The sequence below is a fragment of the Ambystoma mexicanum genome, chromosome 2q (genome assembly GCF_040938575.1).
Source record: "Ambystoma mexicanum isolate Mex_15411 chromosome 2q, UKY_AmexF1_1, whole genome shotgun sequence".
Lineage (NCBI taxonomy): Eukaryota > Metazoa > Chordata > Amphibia > Caudata > Ambystomatidae > Ambystoma > Ambystoma mexicanum.
The window spans coordinates 889,937,631-889,959,213 of NC_090924.1; the positions used below are offsets into that span (position 1 = coordinate 889,937,631).

Consider the following 21,583-nt stretch of genomic DNA (forward strand, 5'->3'; position numbering starts at 1 on the left):
ACACTGCAGGGGATTAATTTGCAACTCTTGCCCTCCTCATCAACCGTACTGTGATATCATTATAGGCACATAAATTCCAAGATCAACCAGTTTGTTGCATTTAGCAGAGGTATAATTTCCTATAACGTGGTGAGAAATCCTAAAAAAAAGTGCACATCTCCCAGATACTGGAGACCGCCTGACATTCACTATAGATAAAACGTAATCCAGTAATGAGGGAATGGTGTTGTGTTATTCTGTGGTTGTGGCATCTTCAAGGATATCCCTCACAGATGCGTTCCACAACCACTCTAGAGAATGACAGGAGCGTAGATCCCCATGGAAAGGTTTGGCTCTTCCAACCAGGAGTTGCCCTTCCTACACTTTGAAGACATGGTACCACATCCAGTTAGTGACCTAAAGTATGGCTAAAGAACAAATTGCAAAATCTCGGGTAAATCTCACCTATGATCCTTAATCTTATAGAGGTGTGAAGGATCTCTCGTCAGGAGATCTCCTACCACAGCACCTGGTAGAAAGTATAGAAAAGTAGTAGAGATAAGCACAGTGGCTCTGTGAGAATCCGTTGCCAAGAGAGCATTGTCTGAAGATGATCAGAAATGGCATATAATAGACTACTGTCTGACTGTGGAGGAAGGAAACAAAGAGAAGAGACTAAATCCGCCAACCTCCACCGAATGGCAATTTAAATCCCCATCAAATACCAACTAGGCTAGAGAATCACACAGGAATCCAGAAGAAAGGCACGTCAATAGGACCCACAACCATAACAATCCGGAAATAAACAGTACAGTAGATTTCCCTCTTGGCCAGTCAGTGGTAAAAATTGAACTGAGTGGAAGGTTTCCTTAGGACGTTTGAGAAATGCATCGAAGGCTTCACTGAATGAGAGTGCAAAAGTGTGCATCAATTCATCAGTTCATTAACCTCACCACGAAGGTGACAGCACATTTGCAAGCAAGATGGGAGGAGAGAGGAGTTGGGTAACAGAGAAATACATAACTTTAGAAGGTAATGGCTGAGGCATTTCCTTGAACAGTTAGTAAGCAGCAAAAATGCCCTTTGTAATGCAAAGAAATCTGTATTGTCAAGTTATACAAAGAAGACACAATAAAACCCAATCACTAAAAAGAGGACTTTATTTCAGATGATTTTGTACCTATAACCATCCAGCAAACATTGCAGCGGGTATGTAAAACAGATAGAATGTTTATTTGCATATGAGAAAAAGGCTAGTTGAACCATACCAGCAGTATTTAAACAAAATAATCATATTCTGCATCTTCATCTTAACTTAATTGAAAAAGTCAATTTTCAACCATCAAACAGGAAAAACAGAACTTCGAAAAATAGAACGTTTCGGCAGTGAGGTTATGTTACTATATCTATGAGATGGTATCTTTGCAAGAGAAAAGAGTAACGAAGAAGAAGTTAGCGAATTTTGAGGAACAGGTTGGGTAAAATGGTTTCAACGTGGTTCATTAAGACGCTTGCGTCGGCTGCACACACCTGGTGTTTCTCATGTTCTGCCCTTTTCAAAGTGTCCCATAAAGCCTCGTGGGCAGGAGGTAACAGATTCATGGACTGCAGCATGTGAAGCTGGCTCAATGGATCCTGCTTGATTGCAGAAATCCGCAGGGCCTTCAAAATGGCGGGTGCAAATTTGGAGTAATGTGCTGTAGATGCGATAAGGACAGGACAGGTTTTATCCTGCAACCTGTCAGCAACCGCTTTAGCAACAGCTGTATGCGTGTCCAAGACGTAGCCTGTGCTGTGGTATGCCGAATGGATCGCAGCTAAACAGTCCTCCTCTGAGCACCAGTCAGCTACAATCTCCAGCTGGACCTTCTGAAGCAAATCATTGGGCAACTGGAAGTGGCCTTCACTCTCAAGCTGACTAAACAGCTGATTGACAATCTGCCCATTCCCATTAGAAATGAGGTGTATATATCGTTCAAGATTGGAGGACTTTAGAATGTCTATCGCTGGGGAAATGGAAGGCAATAACTTTCTGTTCCTTAAATCGTAGTGCCCCGTTTTAATGAACTCTGTCAGAACGTTATTCTGATTAGAAGCACAAATCAATTTTCTAATAGGGATGCCCATCAATTTCGCATAGCTGGCGGCTAGCATGTTACCAAAGTTTCCTGTGGGAATACATACATCTATTGGGCTGCCAAATTCAATAAAGCCCTGGCTGACCAGATCAAGGTAGGCGGATCCATGGTAGACCACCTGGGGGAGCAGCCGAGCCCAGTTAATAGAATTTGCTGTACTTAACGCGGTTCCATATTCTGCAGTAAGGTAGCCAGTGTATTCCGGATTCGTCAACATATGTTTTAGAGTTTTCTGGCAGAAATCAAAATCTGATTTTACACCTACAGACAACCCATTTGCACTTTGACAGCCAATTATCTGCATTTTCTGAACAGGGCTGATCCCATTTTCTGGAAATAGCGAGACAACAGCAATCCTTTGCTTATCATTCTCATTAAGGCAACTAAACCCATGCAAGACTGCACTTCCGGTATCACCAGAGGTTGCAGCCAGGACTAAAGAGTTGCATGAACTTGGAATGCAATAAGCAAATATCTGAGGCATTAACTGCAAGGCTAAATCCTTGAATGATGCAGTTGGCCCATGAAACAGCTCTAGGAGGTATTGGTTCCCCACCAGGTGTCTAACAGGTGCAATTTGACTGCATGCAAAGTTTTTCCCATAGGCTTTCTCAACAATGTATCCAAGTTTGACTGCAGGCATGTCAGCAGGGGGTATACACCTTTCCAATATAATCTGTGCCCTTTCCACATAATTTGCTCCCATCAACCTCCTCCACTCTCCAGTAGTAAAAGATGGAAGCCCCCTGGCAGGTACAAAGAGCCCACCATCCGAAGCAAGCCCATCCACAACAACCTCACTAAACGTCTTGGTGGATCCGTTTGGGTCGCCCTTTTCCGGGCAAATGCTCCTCGTCGAAATGAACGCTTCAGACCCTGAGTTTTCGTATCTCTTTAGGGCATCGAGCACTTTTTCCGCTATGGCCTCCACTGTGTCTCCACCTTCACAAAGCACTCGAAAATCGTGCCATTGTTTATAGAACTGCTTCCTGCCCCGAAGTAGGTCTCCCATCGAAGCCCCTGAACTTTGACCGACAATGCGGTCAACTTTCATATCTTCGAGCCGCTCCACGATCTCTTTGGCGTGCACATCCAGGTAAACAACAATGCCATTTTCCTGCAAGTGCTTCATGCTCGCTGGATGCATTGGGTTCGACCCAGAAAGAGAAATGACGCTTCCAGATGCTGACCATCTTAAGAGGGCCTTTCCTTCCTCTTCTACAAATTCTTCATTGCCAACATCCTGCAATTTGTCTGAAACGCTCATATTCCAATCTTTCTCAAGGACATCGTTGTCGACGTCTATTACAGGAAGGCCCAGTTTCTGACCAAGGAGTCTTCCGACTGTTGTTTTTCCTGAACCGGGAGGTCCCATAAGAATAAGGTTCCGGTCTCCAATAACAGAGTGATGTATCGAGCGCCATGAGTTCAGCAGGAAAGAATGCGGAGGGGGTCTTGGCAAGGTCGCAGAGAAAGGTTTGTGCTTTGCAGAAGCAGCCCCTGGTGTTTTCTTCACATGCGGGGGCTGACCAACATGATGTAATCGCAGCTGCCTCTTTTTAATCACTACAAAGAAATAAGAAAGTGGACAGTGTTTTTACCATAGAGTGAGCGTCTGTATTGTAAATCAAACCTCGCTATTCACCTTCTCTTCCAAGCTTCACAATCACATTTAGCATACTCATTAAAAAAAAAAAAAAGCAATGCAGGTGTCCTAGAATAATTTCTGAAACGTATGTAGATGATAATGATGTGTTATTTATATAGTGCCTTTATCCAAAGCGCTTTACAGAGCACATATTTACATACAACATCACCCAACCGAAATTGGCACTCATTTATCGACCTCTGATGAAAGGAGGAGTTGGCCTTGCCGGGATTCGAACCTGCGCCCTGCAGATCACACTCATATCGCAGCAGCGAGCGCTCAACCCGCTGAGCTATCTTATCTTACCAGCACTGAACATACCAGAATGACTTACATTTATTGAAAAAAATAAAGGCAGACTCACCCTCTTTGGGGTTTTACATCAAACATGTGAATACAAATGTTTTCATCTATGTATAAGGGGAATACACTTGGAGGCTGCTAAGCTATTTATCACTTCACAGTATTAGACCGCAACAACAGTTTGTAAACTGTTCCCAAGATGTTTTGGACCATCATGAACTTGATCCCTCATCATTCACTATGCTAAGGCTGATGGGAGTTGTAGTCCAAAACATCTGCAGAGTCAAGGGTTGCCGGCCACCGTTGTACGGCATGCAATGTATTCATTTTCGTAATTTTGTATATTTATAAGGAACAATATGCACTTGAAGATTATTTAACAATTGAGGCCCAGACTGAGTTGTGATGAACATGACCTTTCTCCAAGTTTGCGTGAATTATCAATATGAAGAAACAACATTTTATAACATTGCTGAAAAGAAGAGCAGACTGGGCATTCATGTTCAGAATATATTGGGGGCACACATGCAATGCAAGAAAATATAAAACAGAAATGAGGATTATATGTGTGCAATGAAAGGTGAGCAGCTCTGAACAAAAAAACAGTTGCACAGTTCAGAGGGAGTGTTGGAGACCGTATAGTCAGCAACCAAGCATTTAGAAAATTGTGGACGAGAGACATGCGCCAAAGTGTTCAGAATCATGGTTAGCATTCATAAAAAGGGGGGACGGTTGTGGGCCAAGGGTCCACCTAGCATCTCAAACAATAGACAGAGCTCTTCCACAAGTCCTGTTTCTCTTATTTGAGTCATAGGCCTGCCTCATGAACATTTATGCATCGAGTGACATGGGATGGGGGTGGGCCTCCAATTGAAGGGGCACACAATGTCGGGATCAGAGATACAATAAGGTAATAACAGAAATCTGCCTCGGGTGCTAATTTAGCCCTTACACATTTGGTCTCATTATAAAGAATGGGTCTTGGCGATGGGGGACAAATGGCACTTTGCTTAGAGAAGCAAAAATCCTTACACCGGCTTTGATGCCGGTTCAGGCTTGTCACCTCTCAGCTTCCTTTCTCCCCAGAGTCATATGGTTAAAGCTGGCCATCCATCCATCCAGAACAGCATTATTTGTTCAGTGATTATGATGTTAGGTGCACTTTTCATAATTTAAGAAAAATTGGGAGAGAATACAAAGACTTTGATATGTGTTATGGCAAAAATACAAAAACACATCTGGTCAGGGAAGCTTTACACAAGCCTACCAAGACCTCCTTTATAGCATCACTGGTTACCCTTCAGGTAGCTGACACAGCTCAAATCTCACTCTGGAGGAGATGCTTGTGTGAGCAAGGAGGGAAGAATTACTCAAAAAGCAATTCAGTTAAAAGTAATAAAACCATGTTAAAAAAGAAATAAAGAAACTTTATTAACTAAACAGCACATGGCTTTTGATGTAACACAATAAAGGACAAGTCGAGATAAAGGAAAGTCAATGGGAAAATGACAAATAGTTGAAAGATGCTAAAGACCTAAAACATAGGTTCTCTGGATCAAGGCCATCTGTTGGATTCCCACCAATCAGGATTACCACTCTTCCAAGGAATTGAGATGGCTCTCATTGACATAAGATAACACATATTCGAAAAGCTAGACTCTAATCAACCAGCCTTATCCATCTTTCTTGACTTCTCAGTTGCCCTTGACACAGTGACCCCAAATACTACTCTCTCGTATCCAGGACTGGCTCAAGATCACAGGCAAGATATTGCATGTCTGTAGTCCTTTCTCTCTGCCCGATCCCAACAAATCAAAGTCGGCCATTCTTGACTGCAGTATCCCTCATGGCACTTCACTTGCCCCTATGATAAATCAAGGGAATTCATCCCTTCTCCCCAAGGGAGAGCCCCTTCCTGTGAGGCGAGGGAGATGAACCCGCTTTGCAATACCCTCCCTAGGGGTAGAGGCAAGTGGGAACTCACCAGGAGAGACTCCCCCTAGGGGACAAGGACTCCGGTTCCCATGAGGTACTCCCTCAAATGGTACATACTATGGATTACATGGGATTTTTTACAATACCAGACCCTGTGAAATACCAAGACTGGGATGAATAAACAACAATACCAGATCCTGGGAAATACCAAGACTGGGACTAAAACTCCTAGTGAATGCAGTTATCTTATAAGAAGGGGTCAGGGTGCTTTAAATGAAAATGGCCAATTCACTGAGACAACAATCTGGATGGCATCCCGAGAGAGGTGAACAAGAGGGAGAGAGAGACCCACGTATGTCAGCTGGGGAAGGCCCCAAGCTACATAGACTGTGGCAAATAGGGGAACTCAAAAAAACCTGCTTCACTTTGCAGTTCTGGATGTCAGAGGCACAGCAAGCCTGGAGCCCAAGAGAGAGAATGGGTAGGAGCCCAGCACAAGGTGGTGGTGGGACCACGGAAAGGATCCCGTGGTGGACAGCTGGTCCCAGAAACGTGGCCAATACCACGGGCACTAGAAGTCTGCAAGGTGTCCGGTCGTGCAACGCAGGACCAGGACACCATGAAGAGCCAGGAAGCCATAAGAAGAGAGACACCGGAGGAGAAGAGAGACACCGGAGAAGAAAAGGCATCGAGGGTCTGTAAACTGAAAGAGGGTCTCCAAGGAAACCGGCTCCCGAAGACATTCTCTTACCGTAAAGAAGGTAACAGGGAGAAAGGGAGTACGGGGAGAGCCCAAGGGAAACATTATATTGCACAGCTAACTCGTCCCAGTAGAAATTTTGAAACAGAGTTAGACTTGAAACAGAGTAAGTACCAGTGTTGTAACTTCAGAGAAAGAACTATTGAACAACTACATAATAGGAGAAGAGAAGAATGGGTAAAAATACCCTGGGAAAAGGGGAAGGTAACTCAACATCCTGTACATGACAAATATAAACTGGAAGAGGAAATAAGATATCACAAAGAGCATAGGGATCCTCAATGAGTCCGTGTCCTCCTTCTGACTCGCCACACCTCCCTTCTTTTCAATGCCTACATGAGACCACTTGCAGACATAATTCAATCCTTTTGTCTAGGCTTCCAAATATACGCAGGTGGCACTCAACTTGCAGCAAGTTCTCGGAACCCAGACGCCCTTTGTCCTGACCAATCCTTCATATCTTTACAGAGGTGCCTCCGAACATCCTTGGATGAATGAACTTCAGCAAACTTCCTGAATGGTGCTGAGATTCTAATTCTCGTTCCTCTTGATACTGAGGCCCTCTCTCTTGCAAGGTTTCCCCAACTGGGTCCAATACCCAATCCCTCCAAATCAGTGTGCAATCTGGGATTCTCCGTTGATGACAAACTCTCCATGTATCACCAAATGGACCACTCAAGCACTCTGCTATGCCTGGTCAGAGCACTTTTACAATATCGCTATTGAAAGAAACCACATCATCAGCACCAAATTGGGAACAATCGCCCCTTTCTGGTGTTCTCCCTCTCCTAAACCCTGCTTGCTCCCCCTGCATGCACACCCTCTCCTCTGTTCCTTCTCTGCCATTTCCCATCCAGAATTCCTGAAGCTACTTGCCAGTAGCCGCCCTTCAGGATCCCCTGGAAACTCTTGCCTCCCCACTCTCCTCAAGAACATACTCTCCTAAACCTGTGCAGGCAGCGCCAAAAGATGATTAATTAACAATTCACTGAAATCAGCAATTTTCCCAGCAGCTTTCAAAACCTCTCACATCAAACCCTTACTCAAAAAGCCCTCCCTTGACCCCTTCTTTCCTCCGAATACCGCCCAATCTCAAACAACCACTTCATTGCCAAACTCTTAGACCGCACGGCATACTACCAGCTCTGCCTCTTCACAGAATCCAATTGTCTACTCGACCCCGTCTAGTCCAGATGAAGACCTCTCAGAGGAGCCGAAACTTCCCTCATGTCCATCTGGGATGACATGAAAAGAATGGCAGACCCATGAGGATGTGCTGCTCTTATCCTCCTTGACCTCTCAGAAGCATTTGACACTATCGACCTCATCAACCTCACATACAAACTCCACTCTCTAGGCATAAGGGACACTGCGTTAAGATGGATCACCTGTTTCCTCGCCAACCGTTGCCCTGTCTCCAACGGGGACCGAGAGGGGGCCTCCCTTTCCCACTGCTCTTCAACCTCTACCTAAAACTCTCTCAGCGCTCATCCGCTCACATGATCTAACCTGCTACAATTACACCGATGAGAAACAGATCATTTTCAAGATTCCCAAATCCCTGGCTTCTACCGACCCTGACCTTGCCTCCTGCCTCACATAAATCGACCATTGCATGACAGCTAACCACTTTCTCTTTAATCCTGGTAAAACCAATATACTGATTTGCACTAACACACCACCCACTCCTACCCCAACCCCAACCCACCTCTTGAGCCCCACCTGCAGCTTCTAACTCAGTAAAGAATCTGGGATGTACCTTGGACTCGGATCTAACACTCTCTCTCCACATCAGTGCTGTTTTCAGATTATGCCACTTCCACATCCGCATACTCAGACAAATCTTCCCCTATCTCTCCTACCTTCAGAGAGTCACAGCAATTTTGGCTATCACCCTCTGCCACCTAGCTACGTCAATTCCTTCTTTCTGGGTGCCCCTGCCTTTCAGCTCAGAAAGCTCCAACGGATCCAAAACTCCACAGATAGGCTCTTCCTTGCCCTCACCCCCAGAGAACACATTATCCCTGCCCTCAGGGTGCTCTCCACTGGCTCCCTATCAGCCGTCAAGCCGCTTTCAAAGCCATATGCATTGGCCACCGCGCCCTCCAAAGGAAAGGCCCTGAATTCCTCCAAAACAAACTTACACGCTACCAACCCAATAGAAACCATATATCTGGCTATGCACTCCTACTTGTGATCCCCCTTTCAATTTTATTAGAATAGGAGGATCCTCTTTCTCCGTCCAATCTCCAACACTTTGGAACTCCCTTCCACTCAACATCCGGCTCTAGAGGACCACCTTTCCTTCAGGAAGGCCCTCAAAACCCGGCTCTTCCCTCCTGCAACCTGATGAACACTTCCCCCTTCACACTTACCTGAGGACACCTAGGCCGCAATACTATTTGCCTTCCAGGATATCTCCACAGCAGGGTAAAGTATCATTTCAGGGCAGACTGGACAAACAGACTCATTGGCCACATCAAAAGCAAAGAAACAACTGGGGCTCAATGGGTACATGTTGCACACCACTTTGTGGATTCTAGCGGCTGGCACGGCCATCCGCACGCATTCGCCCCCATACACCAGTCTAAAACACAACACACAACAACTCTGCCATCAGAATGCAGCTAAGTCCCACGACATAGATTCAGTCTAGCTGGACACAGAACGAGTTTCCTGTACTCCCGCACTCTCCTGACCACCTCACAGTACCAATCCACATGCCTGATCGACATGGGAAGCTAACTGGGGACCGGCCATCCCACACAACGTCCTTGTGGCCAAATGCATACATGCATTCCAACCTTTTTCTGACCATTTTCCTATACTTGCACTTCGGTCCTCCGAGGCCGTTCACCCACAAGCGCTTTGAGACCATACCAATGGGATAAAGCCACTTTGCAAATGACAAACTACTACTACAACTACTATTGCCTCATTAAATCCTGAAACATACATTTAAAGCTAGTACAGAGCATTAAAGGTAGTACGGAGCATCACCCCTACATTTCCACCGCCCATAGAGCTTCCCAGCAATCACCTTTATCTAGAATTAATTACACCCACTCCATTTATTCCAGTCTACCTCATTACTCCCTCCCTGAACTGCAACTCATCCAAAATAAAGCAGTCCAGAATATCTTCAATCTCAAGCCTTATGACCACATACCTCATGCACTGGCCCAACTTCACTGGCTCCCTTTTGCCTCCTGAATCAAATTAAGTTGCACTGCCTAACACACAGGGTCCTCCTCGATCAAGGCCCTGAATAATGTATCAAAATCAACTATGGTACATTAACTATGCACATATCTAAACACATGCAGTTAATACATCATTGGTTAATAAGAACCTCCTCTGCCAAATAGAAGAAATAGTGATAGTAGCAGCAAGGCTCTCTGATGAAACCACCTGTATCAATCAATTAAATACATGGCATTCAACGCACAATGTTTAATTCAATGTTAAATAATATACAACAATCATTTTACAAAAATAAGCTAGGTTTAGAACGTTTGCTTTGGGTCACTATGACGATAACAAAGTTCTAACAGCTTGCGGTTGAATTCTTAATCAAGTATATTTGTTTCACGAGCGCACAGGAGCCAAAAATGATGCAATCTGAACAGTCTAACATAGTGCATCAATTCGTCAGAAGTTTGAGCCTTCTCAGCCATGATCTGTGGATAAAACGTACCACCTTCAAGGGCATCATGAAGAAAGACAGAAACAACAGACTTAAAGTTTAAACAAAAGATATTTATTTACTTAAATGTCAGGACGGTTGAAAGCCTAACTTGCCCTATGCTAAGGTGGGATTTCCCTACCTGAACGAAACAAGGGAAAGTCTGAGTCAAAGAGTTCAACTAATTAGTTTGTCTGTGTCCAAAACCTCTTCTTGCCCTCACCACTAGAACAAACATGTGTAGGGATGTCAAAGTCCAAATAAACAGTGTTCAACTTAAAGTTCTGAGCTTCATCCAGCTCACAGCTTTCTCTCAGCTCTCCTTCCCCAATCACAAGAATGTTCAGTAAAATAAAAAAAGTGTCTTGAAATGTACCTTTCTCTAGTTCAAAAGTAATATAGTTCAGAATCACTCGTGGGGTTCCCTTCCCCAAGTTCTAAAATCACACAATCCAAATAAGGGGGGTCTTGAGACTCCAATCCCAAAACAACACATAGTCCTGCCACGTCTCGCGGTTCCCTTCCCCAAGACTTTACTGGCCCACACAGGTTCCTTGGTGCTTGCTCCTGTGCATCAAGATACCTTCACTTGACTCCCTTTATTGGTGCTGGGTTTAGGGTGTACTTGTGGGCTCCTCTGGTTTCTCCTTGGCTGCTTCGTAGCTTTGTCAGCCGTGTCATACACCCTTTTCCAAATGGTAGCATTGGCACCTTGTGTTCACTCATAAAAGTTCTTTATTTTCATTGTGCACCATTGTTCAGTATCATTTCATTGTAGTTCGAAACTTAATGCAGTCGTATGTTGCTTAATTAGATTCAGCTTCAAGATTTAATTCAGCTTCAAGATTGAAGTTTGTTCTTTGTGCATCACGCATTCAGTATTCAGCGTCTTACTGTTTTTCTTCAATGTTAAGTTTCCCTTGTAGTTCGGGTTTAAATATACATTTGCTTTTAAGTTAATTCGTTATACAGCATGCATTCAGCATTCAGTATTTTAGTGGTTTGCTTAAATGTCCAAGTTTCTCTTTTAGTTCAGTATTCAATATATTTTAGATTTTAGATTCTTTCATTCCTTGGTTGAAGAATTTTGAAAGTGTTCCTTATTTAAGGCCTGCGACCACTTCAACAAGCTAATTAGTTCAAAGGGGAATGATTCACAGCATCCAGAGACTTTCGAAAATGTGCTTGTTCGTTTAACGAGCCACGCAACCACTCCGTTTGTATTGTTTCAGGACTCATTGACAATAGCGGATAACTTTATGAGACTCGCAGTTACAGTACCACCAGGCTTCTCATGCTGGGAAACTCACCAGCTCACTGTGAAGTTCTCTTCGGTATCGCGCTAGCCATAAACTTGGCAGCTTCCTTACAGGGGGTCTACCTCTCTGCCCCTTTGGCATTCTCGCTCTCTTGCAGTGCCTTGGGAGAACGAGCACTCCTTTAGGTGGCATGAAGAACGACCCCTCACCTGGTCTCCTTCCTTCACCTCGTCTCTGCGCCACAGAGCTCCTGCTCCCATGCCACACTCGTTTGGACCCTAGCCTTCCAGTGTATTTCCTCAGCTGTAGCACGGCTTCTCTCAACGTATCCCACCAGCATCTCGCTTTTTTCTCCATTTGCCTTCCTGTACGCGCCCCTTTTTTACACCTGACTTGTGTAAAGGGGTTGCAGGTGCGAGTCCTTTCCCTCAGTTGCCTGACTATAGTTAGTCTTATCAGCAAGACATGCCTGATCCTTACAATGGTACTTCTCTGAGACTCTCTTCCTCATCTCAGAACCAAGTGGTGCATGTTGCTGTGCATTACTCCTAGTCGCCTCTTCCTCGTCCCAGTACTGTCAAAAGTCGTGTGTGTAAAATTGAGGGGCACTGGCTTAAAGTAACCTATAAAGGTTGGAGGAGGGTTATATTTCTCATCAATGGGAAAAGGGGGTACCATGTCTCACCCAAGGGTTACCCACTCCCAATCCCCAAGGACCCTCCACCCAGGTGATCCTCACTCCCTTCTCCATCCCCAGGGTCAGGATCCAAGAGCGATGGCCTTTCCCTGGCCACCTGCGCAGAGGACCCACGGGGAGTAGGAGTGAGAATACCTGTGGGTTTCTCACAGACCATGTAGACTGCTTTTCAGTCATGCACATGCACACAATCAAAGCGTCACCTAGGCAGCGAATATTTTTTATTTAAGCTTTGGTTAAAGATATTTGGCCGTGAGATCAATGTAAACTGGGCAAGAAAACAAGAATTGTTCAATGGTTTCTTGGCTCTTGCTACGTAGTGAGCAAAGACGAATCCATGACTGACCACATGACTTTGTAAAGTGTGCCAGCTGTAACATGCCCATTCGAAGCCTCTTGTATAAGGACCAAGTTCACTAAGGGGAAACATTTTTGAAAATTCAAGTTTTAAAAAAAACAAAGGGGAAACATAATCAGAGAAAGCAGGCTGAAGGATCACTGGGGCCAGAGTGATTGCTTTAAAGAAGTAAGTTTATTTTCATAAAAATTACCGGCGCCCTGCACTGCGACCACCTCCTACAACACGACATCTCAACTGACCAAGAACCCTGGGTAATTGTAATCTAAACATTCCATGGTGGTCGCAGTGCTGGGATAACATTCTACATGGAATGCTACACATCCCCCCCCCATAAATATTGAATGAAAACCTTTAAATGGAATAAGATAATAGAACAAACAATCTTAATTACACTCCAAACAAAATAATTCTTAACACACTCTAATCCACAAGTGGATATTTAGACCACTTTGTGTAATTTACATGTAGAACTGCATAGCATGAATTAGCATGTGAATACAATATGGTACCATCAAATAACGTACAATATAGATTTTAACTATGCATAACAATCTCTGGACCAATATGGTAACCTTCTTTCTCTCGAACTTCGCATAAGATTTCGTCCAGATGCAACATTACTTTGTTGCACATTCCCATCCACTTGTTCACTTTGTCTCACTGCCTCTCTATGACCATTGTCTATTTCATTTGCATTTTCCCTTCTAAATAGAGTTTCATCTCCAAAATCTTCATCTGCTCTTCTCCTTTCACCCTTACGCCTACATTCCTCCTGTTTGCCTTCCCATCTCCATTTACTTACTCTATCTAAGTTCCATACTGCTCCCCCAGCAACTCTAACCGCCCCTCTGAACACCTGTTTAACTTTCACCGGACTGCTGTACTTAGAGTCGCCCTTTCTTACAATACGACCAGAATTAATCCGCACATAATCCCCTGCTGAGATTCTCAACTTGTGTTCACTAATAGACGGTTCTCCACCCGATACGTCATATTCATTTTGACATTTAAACAATCTTTTTTTTCAGCATGCACCACTTTCCTACGATTAACCCAATACGGATTAAGTAATGTATTTGGAGCTCTACCTCTCATCAATTCAAAAGGTGAAATATTCATTCCTCTCTTAACAGCCATCCTACTACACCACACCTTCTCTTTTAATACTTCATCCACTGACAAGTTATTTTTCAAAGCTAATTCTACTGCTTCTACAATTGCACAATTACATCTCTCCACTAACCCATTAGTTTGGGGATGATATAAAGCTGAAAACCTCCATTCAATTCCTGATCTCTTGGCAACTTCTCTTATCTCCTTGCTTTTGGATTGGACTCCATTGTCACTCAATATCACTTTGGGGAACCCTTCCCTCCTGCATATTTGCATTATGAATTTTACTATCTCATTGCTATCGATCTTATTCACTGCTTTAACTTCCAGCCACCCTGAATAGTAATCAACTAATACTATCAAGAACTTCTTCTCATCGATTAACTTCCCATATGGTCCAACAATATCAATACCCACCATTTCCCATGGTGCTTCACCTTTGGGAATGTCAATAGGCTTTGACTTTACTATTCTACAACCTTTATCGCTGTTTTGACACGGCCAACAATTCCTAACCATCTTTTCTACCATAAGATCCATACCTGGCCACCAATATTTCGATCTTATGTTAATCTTTGTGCCTGTGATACCAGGATGGCCCTGGTGTGCTTTTTCAATAAGTTCATCATATAGTTTACGCGGGGGAATCAATTTGTCTCCTCTTACTAAAAATCCATCTTCCATAGACAATTCATCCCTTACCTCCCAAAATCTCAAACATGTTTCCTGAACTGCTTTTCTTTCAAGCCATCCTGATTTTATATATTCGCCAATTTGTTGAAGCTCATCATCCTTGCCTAACTCCTCAATCCAAACATCCTTGGAAGTAACTTCAAATACAACAGCTACCATTTCATCATCCATTTCCACCACCATCTGTTTACTTCCTAATGGTAATCTCGACAAAAAATCAGCCACAACATTTCTTTTTCCAGGCACATATTTCACAGAAAAATTGTAATCTTGCATTTTAAGACTAAGTCTTGCTAATCTTGGCGAGGCTCTACACATTCCTTTGACTGTAAGAACCTCAATTAACGGTTTATGGTCTGTCTGAATAACAAATTTAGTTCCCCACACATATTTCCTGAAATAATTTACTGCCCAGGAACAAGCCAATAATTCCTTTTCGATCACTGAGTATCTATTTTCAGTGTCTGAAATGGCCCTCGATGCATGACTGATTATTCTCTCGTTGGCATCTTCATCTACCTGTGATAAAACTGCTCCCAAACCGTTACCACTGGCATCCACTGTAATTTTTGTCATTCTACCAAACTCAAAACCTCCTAGCTCCAATGAATTGCAAATTTCACTTTTTATGTATTGTACTGCCTTGTTGCAATCATCATCCCACACAAACTTGGCATCCTTCTTCATCAACTTCCTCAAAGGATCCGTGACACTCGCAAAATTTCTCACAAACCTATTGTAATACTCGCATAATCCCAAAAACGACCTCAATTCATCCTTGTTCTTAGGATTAGGTGATTCTCTGATTGCTTCCATAGCATCCTTTTTTGGTTTGTACCCTTTGCCATTTACAGTATGCCCTAAATATTCCACCTCATTCACTCCAATTTTGCACTTGCTTTGTTCAACTTTCAAACCTACATCCTGTAATCTTTTTAACACTTTTTTCAACCTGTCATCATGTTCTACAATTCCTTTACCAAATACAATAATATCATCCTGATACACAAAAATTCCTTTCACTCCTCTAAGGACATGCATCATTACCCTTTGAAATACAGCCGCCGCAGAGGCTAAACCAAAAGGCATGCGTTTGTATCTATATAAACCATGTGGTGTAATGAAGGCCGTAATATCTCTGCAATCTTCAGTCAGTGCAATTTAATGATATGTTTTTGAGAGATCTAATGTTGAAAACACATCTGCATCACCAATACAATTTAACATTTCAGAAATAATCGGAAGGGGAAATATATCAACTACTATGTTCTTATTGACGTCTCTTAAGTCCACGCAAATCCTTGGTTTGCCATTCTTCTTTAATGCCACCACGATGGGACTCACCCACTCCGAAGATTCTATTTTTTCTATTACTCCTTCAGATTCTAACAATGTCAACTCCTGCTCCACTTTGTCAGCAATGGCAAATGGAACCGGTCTTGACTTCGTGTGTCTAACCGGTACAGCCCTTTTCTTCAGGCGAATACTATGTGCAAAATCTTTTAACAAACCTAACTCTGATTTGATTTCATTTCTTTCTGCTGACATATCATTCCTCTGCTGTTGCTGACTGCTATTGACCAACAAAATCTGTTCTTCTGTGCATGGGTCCAGTCTGATTCTCAAACCAGCTTGATCTCTCCATCCTATGATGTTAACGCCCTTCTCTGCTACATAAACTTTGACTTGAGCTCGTCTGTCTTTAAATTGTATGATACTGGGAAACCAACCAATCATTTTTATCCTTGACCCTTCAAATCCTCCCGGATTTTTTATGTCCGATACCTTCAACTCGCTTCTCAGACCACATGCCACCAGGTTCTGCCACGTCTTCTTGGTGATTATTGTCCAAGGCGAACCACTATCCACCTTCACCCTGAGCTTCCAGTTATCTAGAATCACCTCGCAACTTGGGCACTTAAATTCTCCTTCTGGCGGTTCCCGTATGAAAAATACTCTTTCTTCATCGGACTCTTCTTCTTCGTCTACGATGACAGAAACCCTTTTGTTCTTCTTACATACGATTGCAAAATGACCCTTCATACCACAATTTCCACATTTCTGGCCTAGGGCAGGACACGGTTTTGCATTTGCGTAATGTCCAAATCTGCCACATTTGTAGCATCTATTTCCATCCCTGGGCTGGTAATTCTGATATTTGTGATCATTTTGTGTGCGAGGTTCATTATTAGCCCAAATGTTCCCATGAACTTTATTTGAACCACCTCTGTTTTCTGGATTCTTTGTCTTGTTGTTCTTTCCTAAAACAGCTTCAGCTTTGTCTTTAATTCGCAGTGCATTAACCTGGCTTTGTTCCTCTTGCTCTTGTGTCACTTTTGTAGTGTTTCGTTGCATGCTCTGTACTGCTTCTTCTTTCTTGTCTTTCATTTCCTTAGAGCACAACTGACTATGTTCCACCCGCTTGGCAATAGCTATAGTTTCAGGTAGTGATGGATTGCCAATCATCCACAGTCTGTCTTGAACTATATTATCCTTTGAGTGAATTATAATCTGATCTCGAATTAGTTCATCTAGAGTGATGCCATTGCCAAATTGACAGGTTCTAGACAAAACCCTTAATGCTGAAACATACTCCTCTATGCTTTCACTTTCTTTTTGCACTCTGGTGTAAAACTTATATCTATTTATGGCCACATTAGTTTCTGGCGCATAATATTTGTCCAATTGTTTTATGGCTCTGTCATGTTCATCAGCATCCCCTGCCTCATCTCTTGTTAACTCTGGAAGTTCTCTAAACTTCCTTTGACCCTCTAATCCAAGTGCATGTAATAATAATAGCTTCTTTTTCCTGGACGCGAGTTCCTCTTGATCTACAGCTTGAATATAATTCAACCAAAATTCTTTCCATTCTGACCAGACCACTGCTGGTTGACCCGGTGTTGGCAAGAAACTTGCAGGAGGTTGAATACAGATACCTTGCATTTTGGTATCTTAAAACAATACTACAACTTTCATAATATGCAATGCCGAAAAGCAATGTGAGTTCCTTTATTGTTGAGCGTTTAAATAGAAAAGAAGAGAGAAGAAAAAAAAATATTTTTTTGTTTTCTTAAGTACTGGGACGAGGATGAGGATGGTTAATCCTCACTCTCCCCAGACTTCCTGGTCTTTATCTGGCAGAGACACGTGATCGCGACCTAATTACAAGGTCCTTTCCTTTAATTGCACGATGAGCAGTCAATGCGCGTGTATTGCTCGGAGTAACGAATGTCCGGAGTATGGAGCAGCCCCCTCCTTTGGGAACTAACCGCACAAACCAATGGCAATGTGTCGATTCGGAGCGTTCGCTCTCTTCCAGTCCCACGTTTCTACGTGGATCTCAACAGCACAAGCCAGCACAGTGTTGCGCCCGGGCTCGGAGCAACCGCTCTCGTCTTCTCTGTGTTGCGTGGGTCCACCAGGCACCGGTATCCTCGTCGCCAATTGAAGTATCACTGGGGCCAGAGTGATTGCTTTAAAGAAGTAAGTTTATTTTCATAAAAATTACCGGCGCCCCGCACTGCGACCACCTCCTACAACACGACATCTCAACTGACCAAGAACCCTGGGTAATTGTAATCTAAACATTCCATGTTGGTCGCAATGCGGGGATAACATTCTACATGGAATGCTACACAGGCATGACGTAGCCCCTTTTTTGCAAGATCCCATGACACACAAACGCCCCAGGTGGGGTGGACATGGCAATATTGGCAAGGGAGAGTTGTCCAATTCTGGGTTAGGGAGGGGTTTTTAGGTCCAGAATTGGAAGAAGGAAGTGTCAGTTTTTCTGGTGATGTCAGAGGTGGAGGACGACCAAGACACCAGAAGGACGAAAGGGCGAAGGAGCAGCGACTTGTGGAGCAGGTGATCTATTGTTTTAGGAATGGACGTGGTTCTGCAGGGTGAGTGTGTTTGTGTGATGATTAAGTTGAGAGGTTAGTGTAAGGAGTGAATATGAATTGAATGACACAGGATGAAAATATAGTGCTTGAGTAGTAGGGAGAAAGAGAGTAGTAGTGGGCAGGAGGAGAGTAGTAGTGGGAGGAGTAGAGTAATAGTGGGAGGAGAGTAGTAGTGTGGAGAAGGGGAGTGGCAGAGTGGAGGAGGGGAGCAGCAGAGTGGAGGAGGGAGTAAAATGAGTGGGAGGAGAAGTAACATCAAAGGGTAGAGGCGAGAGCTAGGAGGAGTGAAACATGGTAGGTACAGAAGATTGGTGGGAGGAGCACAAGGAATTATGAGGTAGAGTAGAGAAGGGAAGAGACAAACGTGGCCATGATTGAACCAGCCTGAATCTTACATGGCATCTACAAGCCACATCCCAATTACCTGCAGAAACACTAACCACTGAAAAAAGTAGGAACAGTTAGGAAGATTAGATAGCACTTGTCTTAGAATAACACTATCATCATAAGTTAGTCATTAGACAGTAGGTGTCATTGTTTGGTAGCACTAACATGGGGCTATAGATGTCTGGGTAAGGGAGGAAGTGCCAAAGCAAATGAGAGGGTAGCGAATGGCACACAGGAACACAAATATAAAAATAAAAACCTTTGGACCGTACTAGAGACTCAGAGTGATTCTTGTGCCATGTGTGTTGGGTTACACACGTTCTAACTTGCCTTTGTAGAGTAAAGGAAGTATAAAGACTGCCTGGGTATTATAGGGCCCATGCTTAGTGAAAATATATTTATTAAGAGCAGACTTTGGAGTGAAACTTTATTTTATCAGAGACAAAGCTTCATATACATCTGGCTATTAACATGGTTCCATGTTATATTGCCACTCTTTTAATGCTGCAGCAACATTCACCTTTTTTAGCAAGCGGGCCCCATGCCAGTACCTATTCATTTGTGTGCATACTTGATCTTCCTCGGCAGAGTGTAATTGTTGGGAACCCGTCCAGAGACAGGAATACGGAGACTCTTACAGAGTATGGCCGGAAAACCTGTCTCCCATCCAGTCCACAACTATGTAACAACAATATATGGTGGGCTCAGGAACACAGGAATGTAACTGTGGCAGGGACCTCGAATAATAAAAGATCTGTGTCAATATATGGAACTGTTTGATCCTTCTCCCAATCTTGATAACCCCACAATATTTATACTCACAAACACGTAGTGTGGACCTAGTATGGAAGAGGCTTGGTTGAAAGAAAGGAGTACAAGAATGTCTGTGGTATAAAACGCTTGGAATACTCTCTATGAGACCTTTTAAGAAAGGTCTATCTGACTTTCCCTAACTGAGAATTAAACTTACTTGGAATGCTTGAAAGACATGGAAGTAGGTAGAGTCCTTCAGCGGAAAGTTGATCGGAATCAGTTTCATCCATCTTCCAGTACTTTATACTTGCACCCGGTAGTCATCCCTCCACTTTGGGGTACGTGAGGACGCTGGGATCACTGACATACGTGCGGGGGCCTTGCACCATCCCCAGAACTGCCATCTCGGGTACAGGTGGCAGGTTTCGGTATGCGTTTATCTCAGTAGGGTCTGAGGAGTCGCAAGTGGTGATACCTCAGAGGAGCTGAATCTCGGGGGAGAAGGTAAGTTCCTAACTCCCCACCTTGCGCCCAATTCTCCCCACTAATTAAACTTCTCTCCCTTTCCTCCTTGTATGGGGGAATGGGAATGCAACCGCAAGTGTTTTTTGCAGCGACATTAAAAGAGCACAAAAGTAACTAGAAACGATGAGCATAAGAGCTCTGCATGAGTTTCAGCATTAAGCAAAAAATTGACACTCCAAAATGATATTGTTTCTTCTAGTTTTAATTTTTTCTTCCTGGGGTATAAGTAAAGGTGGACCCCATAGGGAGGAAAGGATTTCCCACATTTTCGACAAGGAGTCCATCTGCACTTACGAGAGAAAGGATTCAATCCCTTGGTGAGGGAAAGCGTAATAGCAATAATTTACATCTGTACGACAAATTCAGAATGTGGTTCTCCTTTATATTGTGATATGATGTCCAGGTCAAGGTAAGAGTCTTGACTGCAATTTTTACAAGGGTGATTTTTTTAGCTAGTATGTCATTGCCCAAGGGACTGTTAGAACTCAACCTTAAATTACCAACAGTGCGTAGGATGGGCAGTGACAGAGCTACTCCTTCCCTGCTAGTGCTACACTGCCAATACCTAAGCACTTCCTACATGAAAGAGTGCAAGCAAGAGCCCTTTTCTCAGAAATCAGTGCTCTGCTATGTGAGGTTGGCATCATGGAAGGAGACACAGAAAACCGATTCAAAGTATACCAAAAGGTTTTATTAAAGGAAATGTCATGACGGTTTAAGGCTCAACTTGCACTATGCTACGGTGGGATTTCCCTACTTAAAGAAACCAAGTAAAGTCTCCATCAGTAAATTCAACTGAAAAGTCTGTGTCAAAAACCTTTGCTTGCCCTCACAACTAAGACAAAACAATGTGTAGGGATGTCAACCACAAACTAAACAGTGTTTCAAAAATAAAGTTCAGACCTATTTTCAGATCAGGCTTACTCTTCAGTCTCTTTTGCCCAAATGTCAACCAGTTTCTTACAATGGTCGAGTTACCTACTTCTGAACTTGAATTGACAAAGTTCCACAACTTTTATAAATGTTGGAATGCCCTTACCCAAGATCAATATAGTTCCAGGGCAGCATGTCTCAGGGTTCCCTTCTCCCTTCCCCAAGATCAATATCAAAAGATGTCACACAAAGAAGTATCTTGAAGCTTTCTCTTTGAACTGTGTTTTCGTAGTTCTTTGTAGCTCAGGGTTCCCTTCCCCAAGTCTTATATGCATCAGTGGTAGCTTTCCTTTTTACACAACAGCAATCTTCCTTGTTAGCAAAGAGGGGTTCTCTGGTCTTGGCATAGATGTTGGCCCACCCATTACAGGTCACGCAAACAGGAACCTTGCATTCGCTTTCAACAGCTCTTTAGTCACCAACTAGTAGTTCTCTGGTCTTGGCGCAGTTGTTGGATCACACGATCCACCCATCACAGGTCACGCAACCAGGAACTTCAAGCTGTCTTT

The 21,583-nt window shown here is 43.4% G+C and overlaps 1 protein-coding gene across 1 annotated transcript in view; it reads right to left on the minus strand.

Annotated features, from left to right (window-relative positions):
- Window positions 1-1,121: 1,121 nt before the first annotated feature.
- THNSL1 (threonine synthase like 1) overlaps window positions 1,122-21,583 on the minus strand; it is a 138,400-nt gene continuing 117,938 nt past the window's right edge. The window contains exon 2 of the mRNA XM_069648158.1: window positions 1,122-3,683. Within this exon, the coding sequence (XP_069504259.1) occupies window positions 1,432-3,683 (2,252 nt within the window). The 3' untranslated portion in view covers window positions 1,122-1,431. The remainder of the gene's footprint in view (window positions 3,684-21,583) is intronic.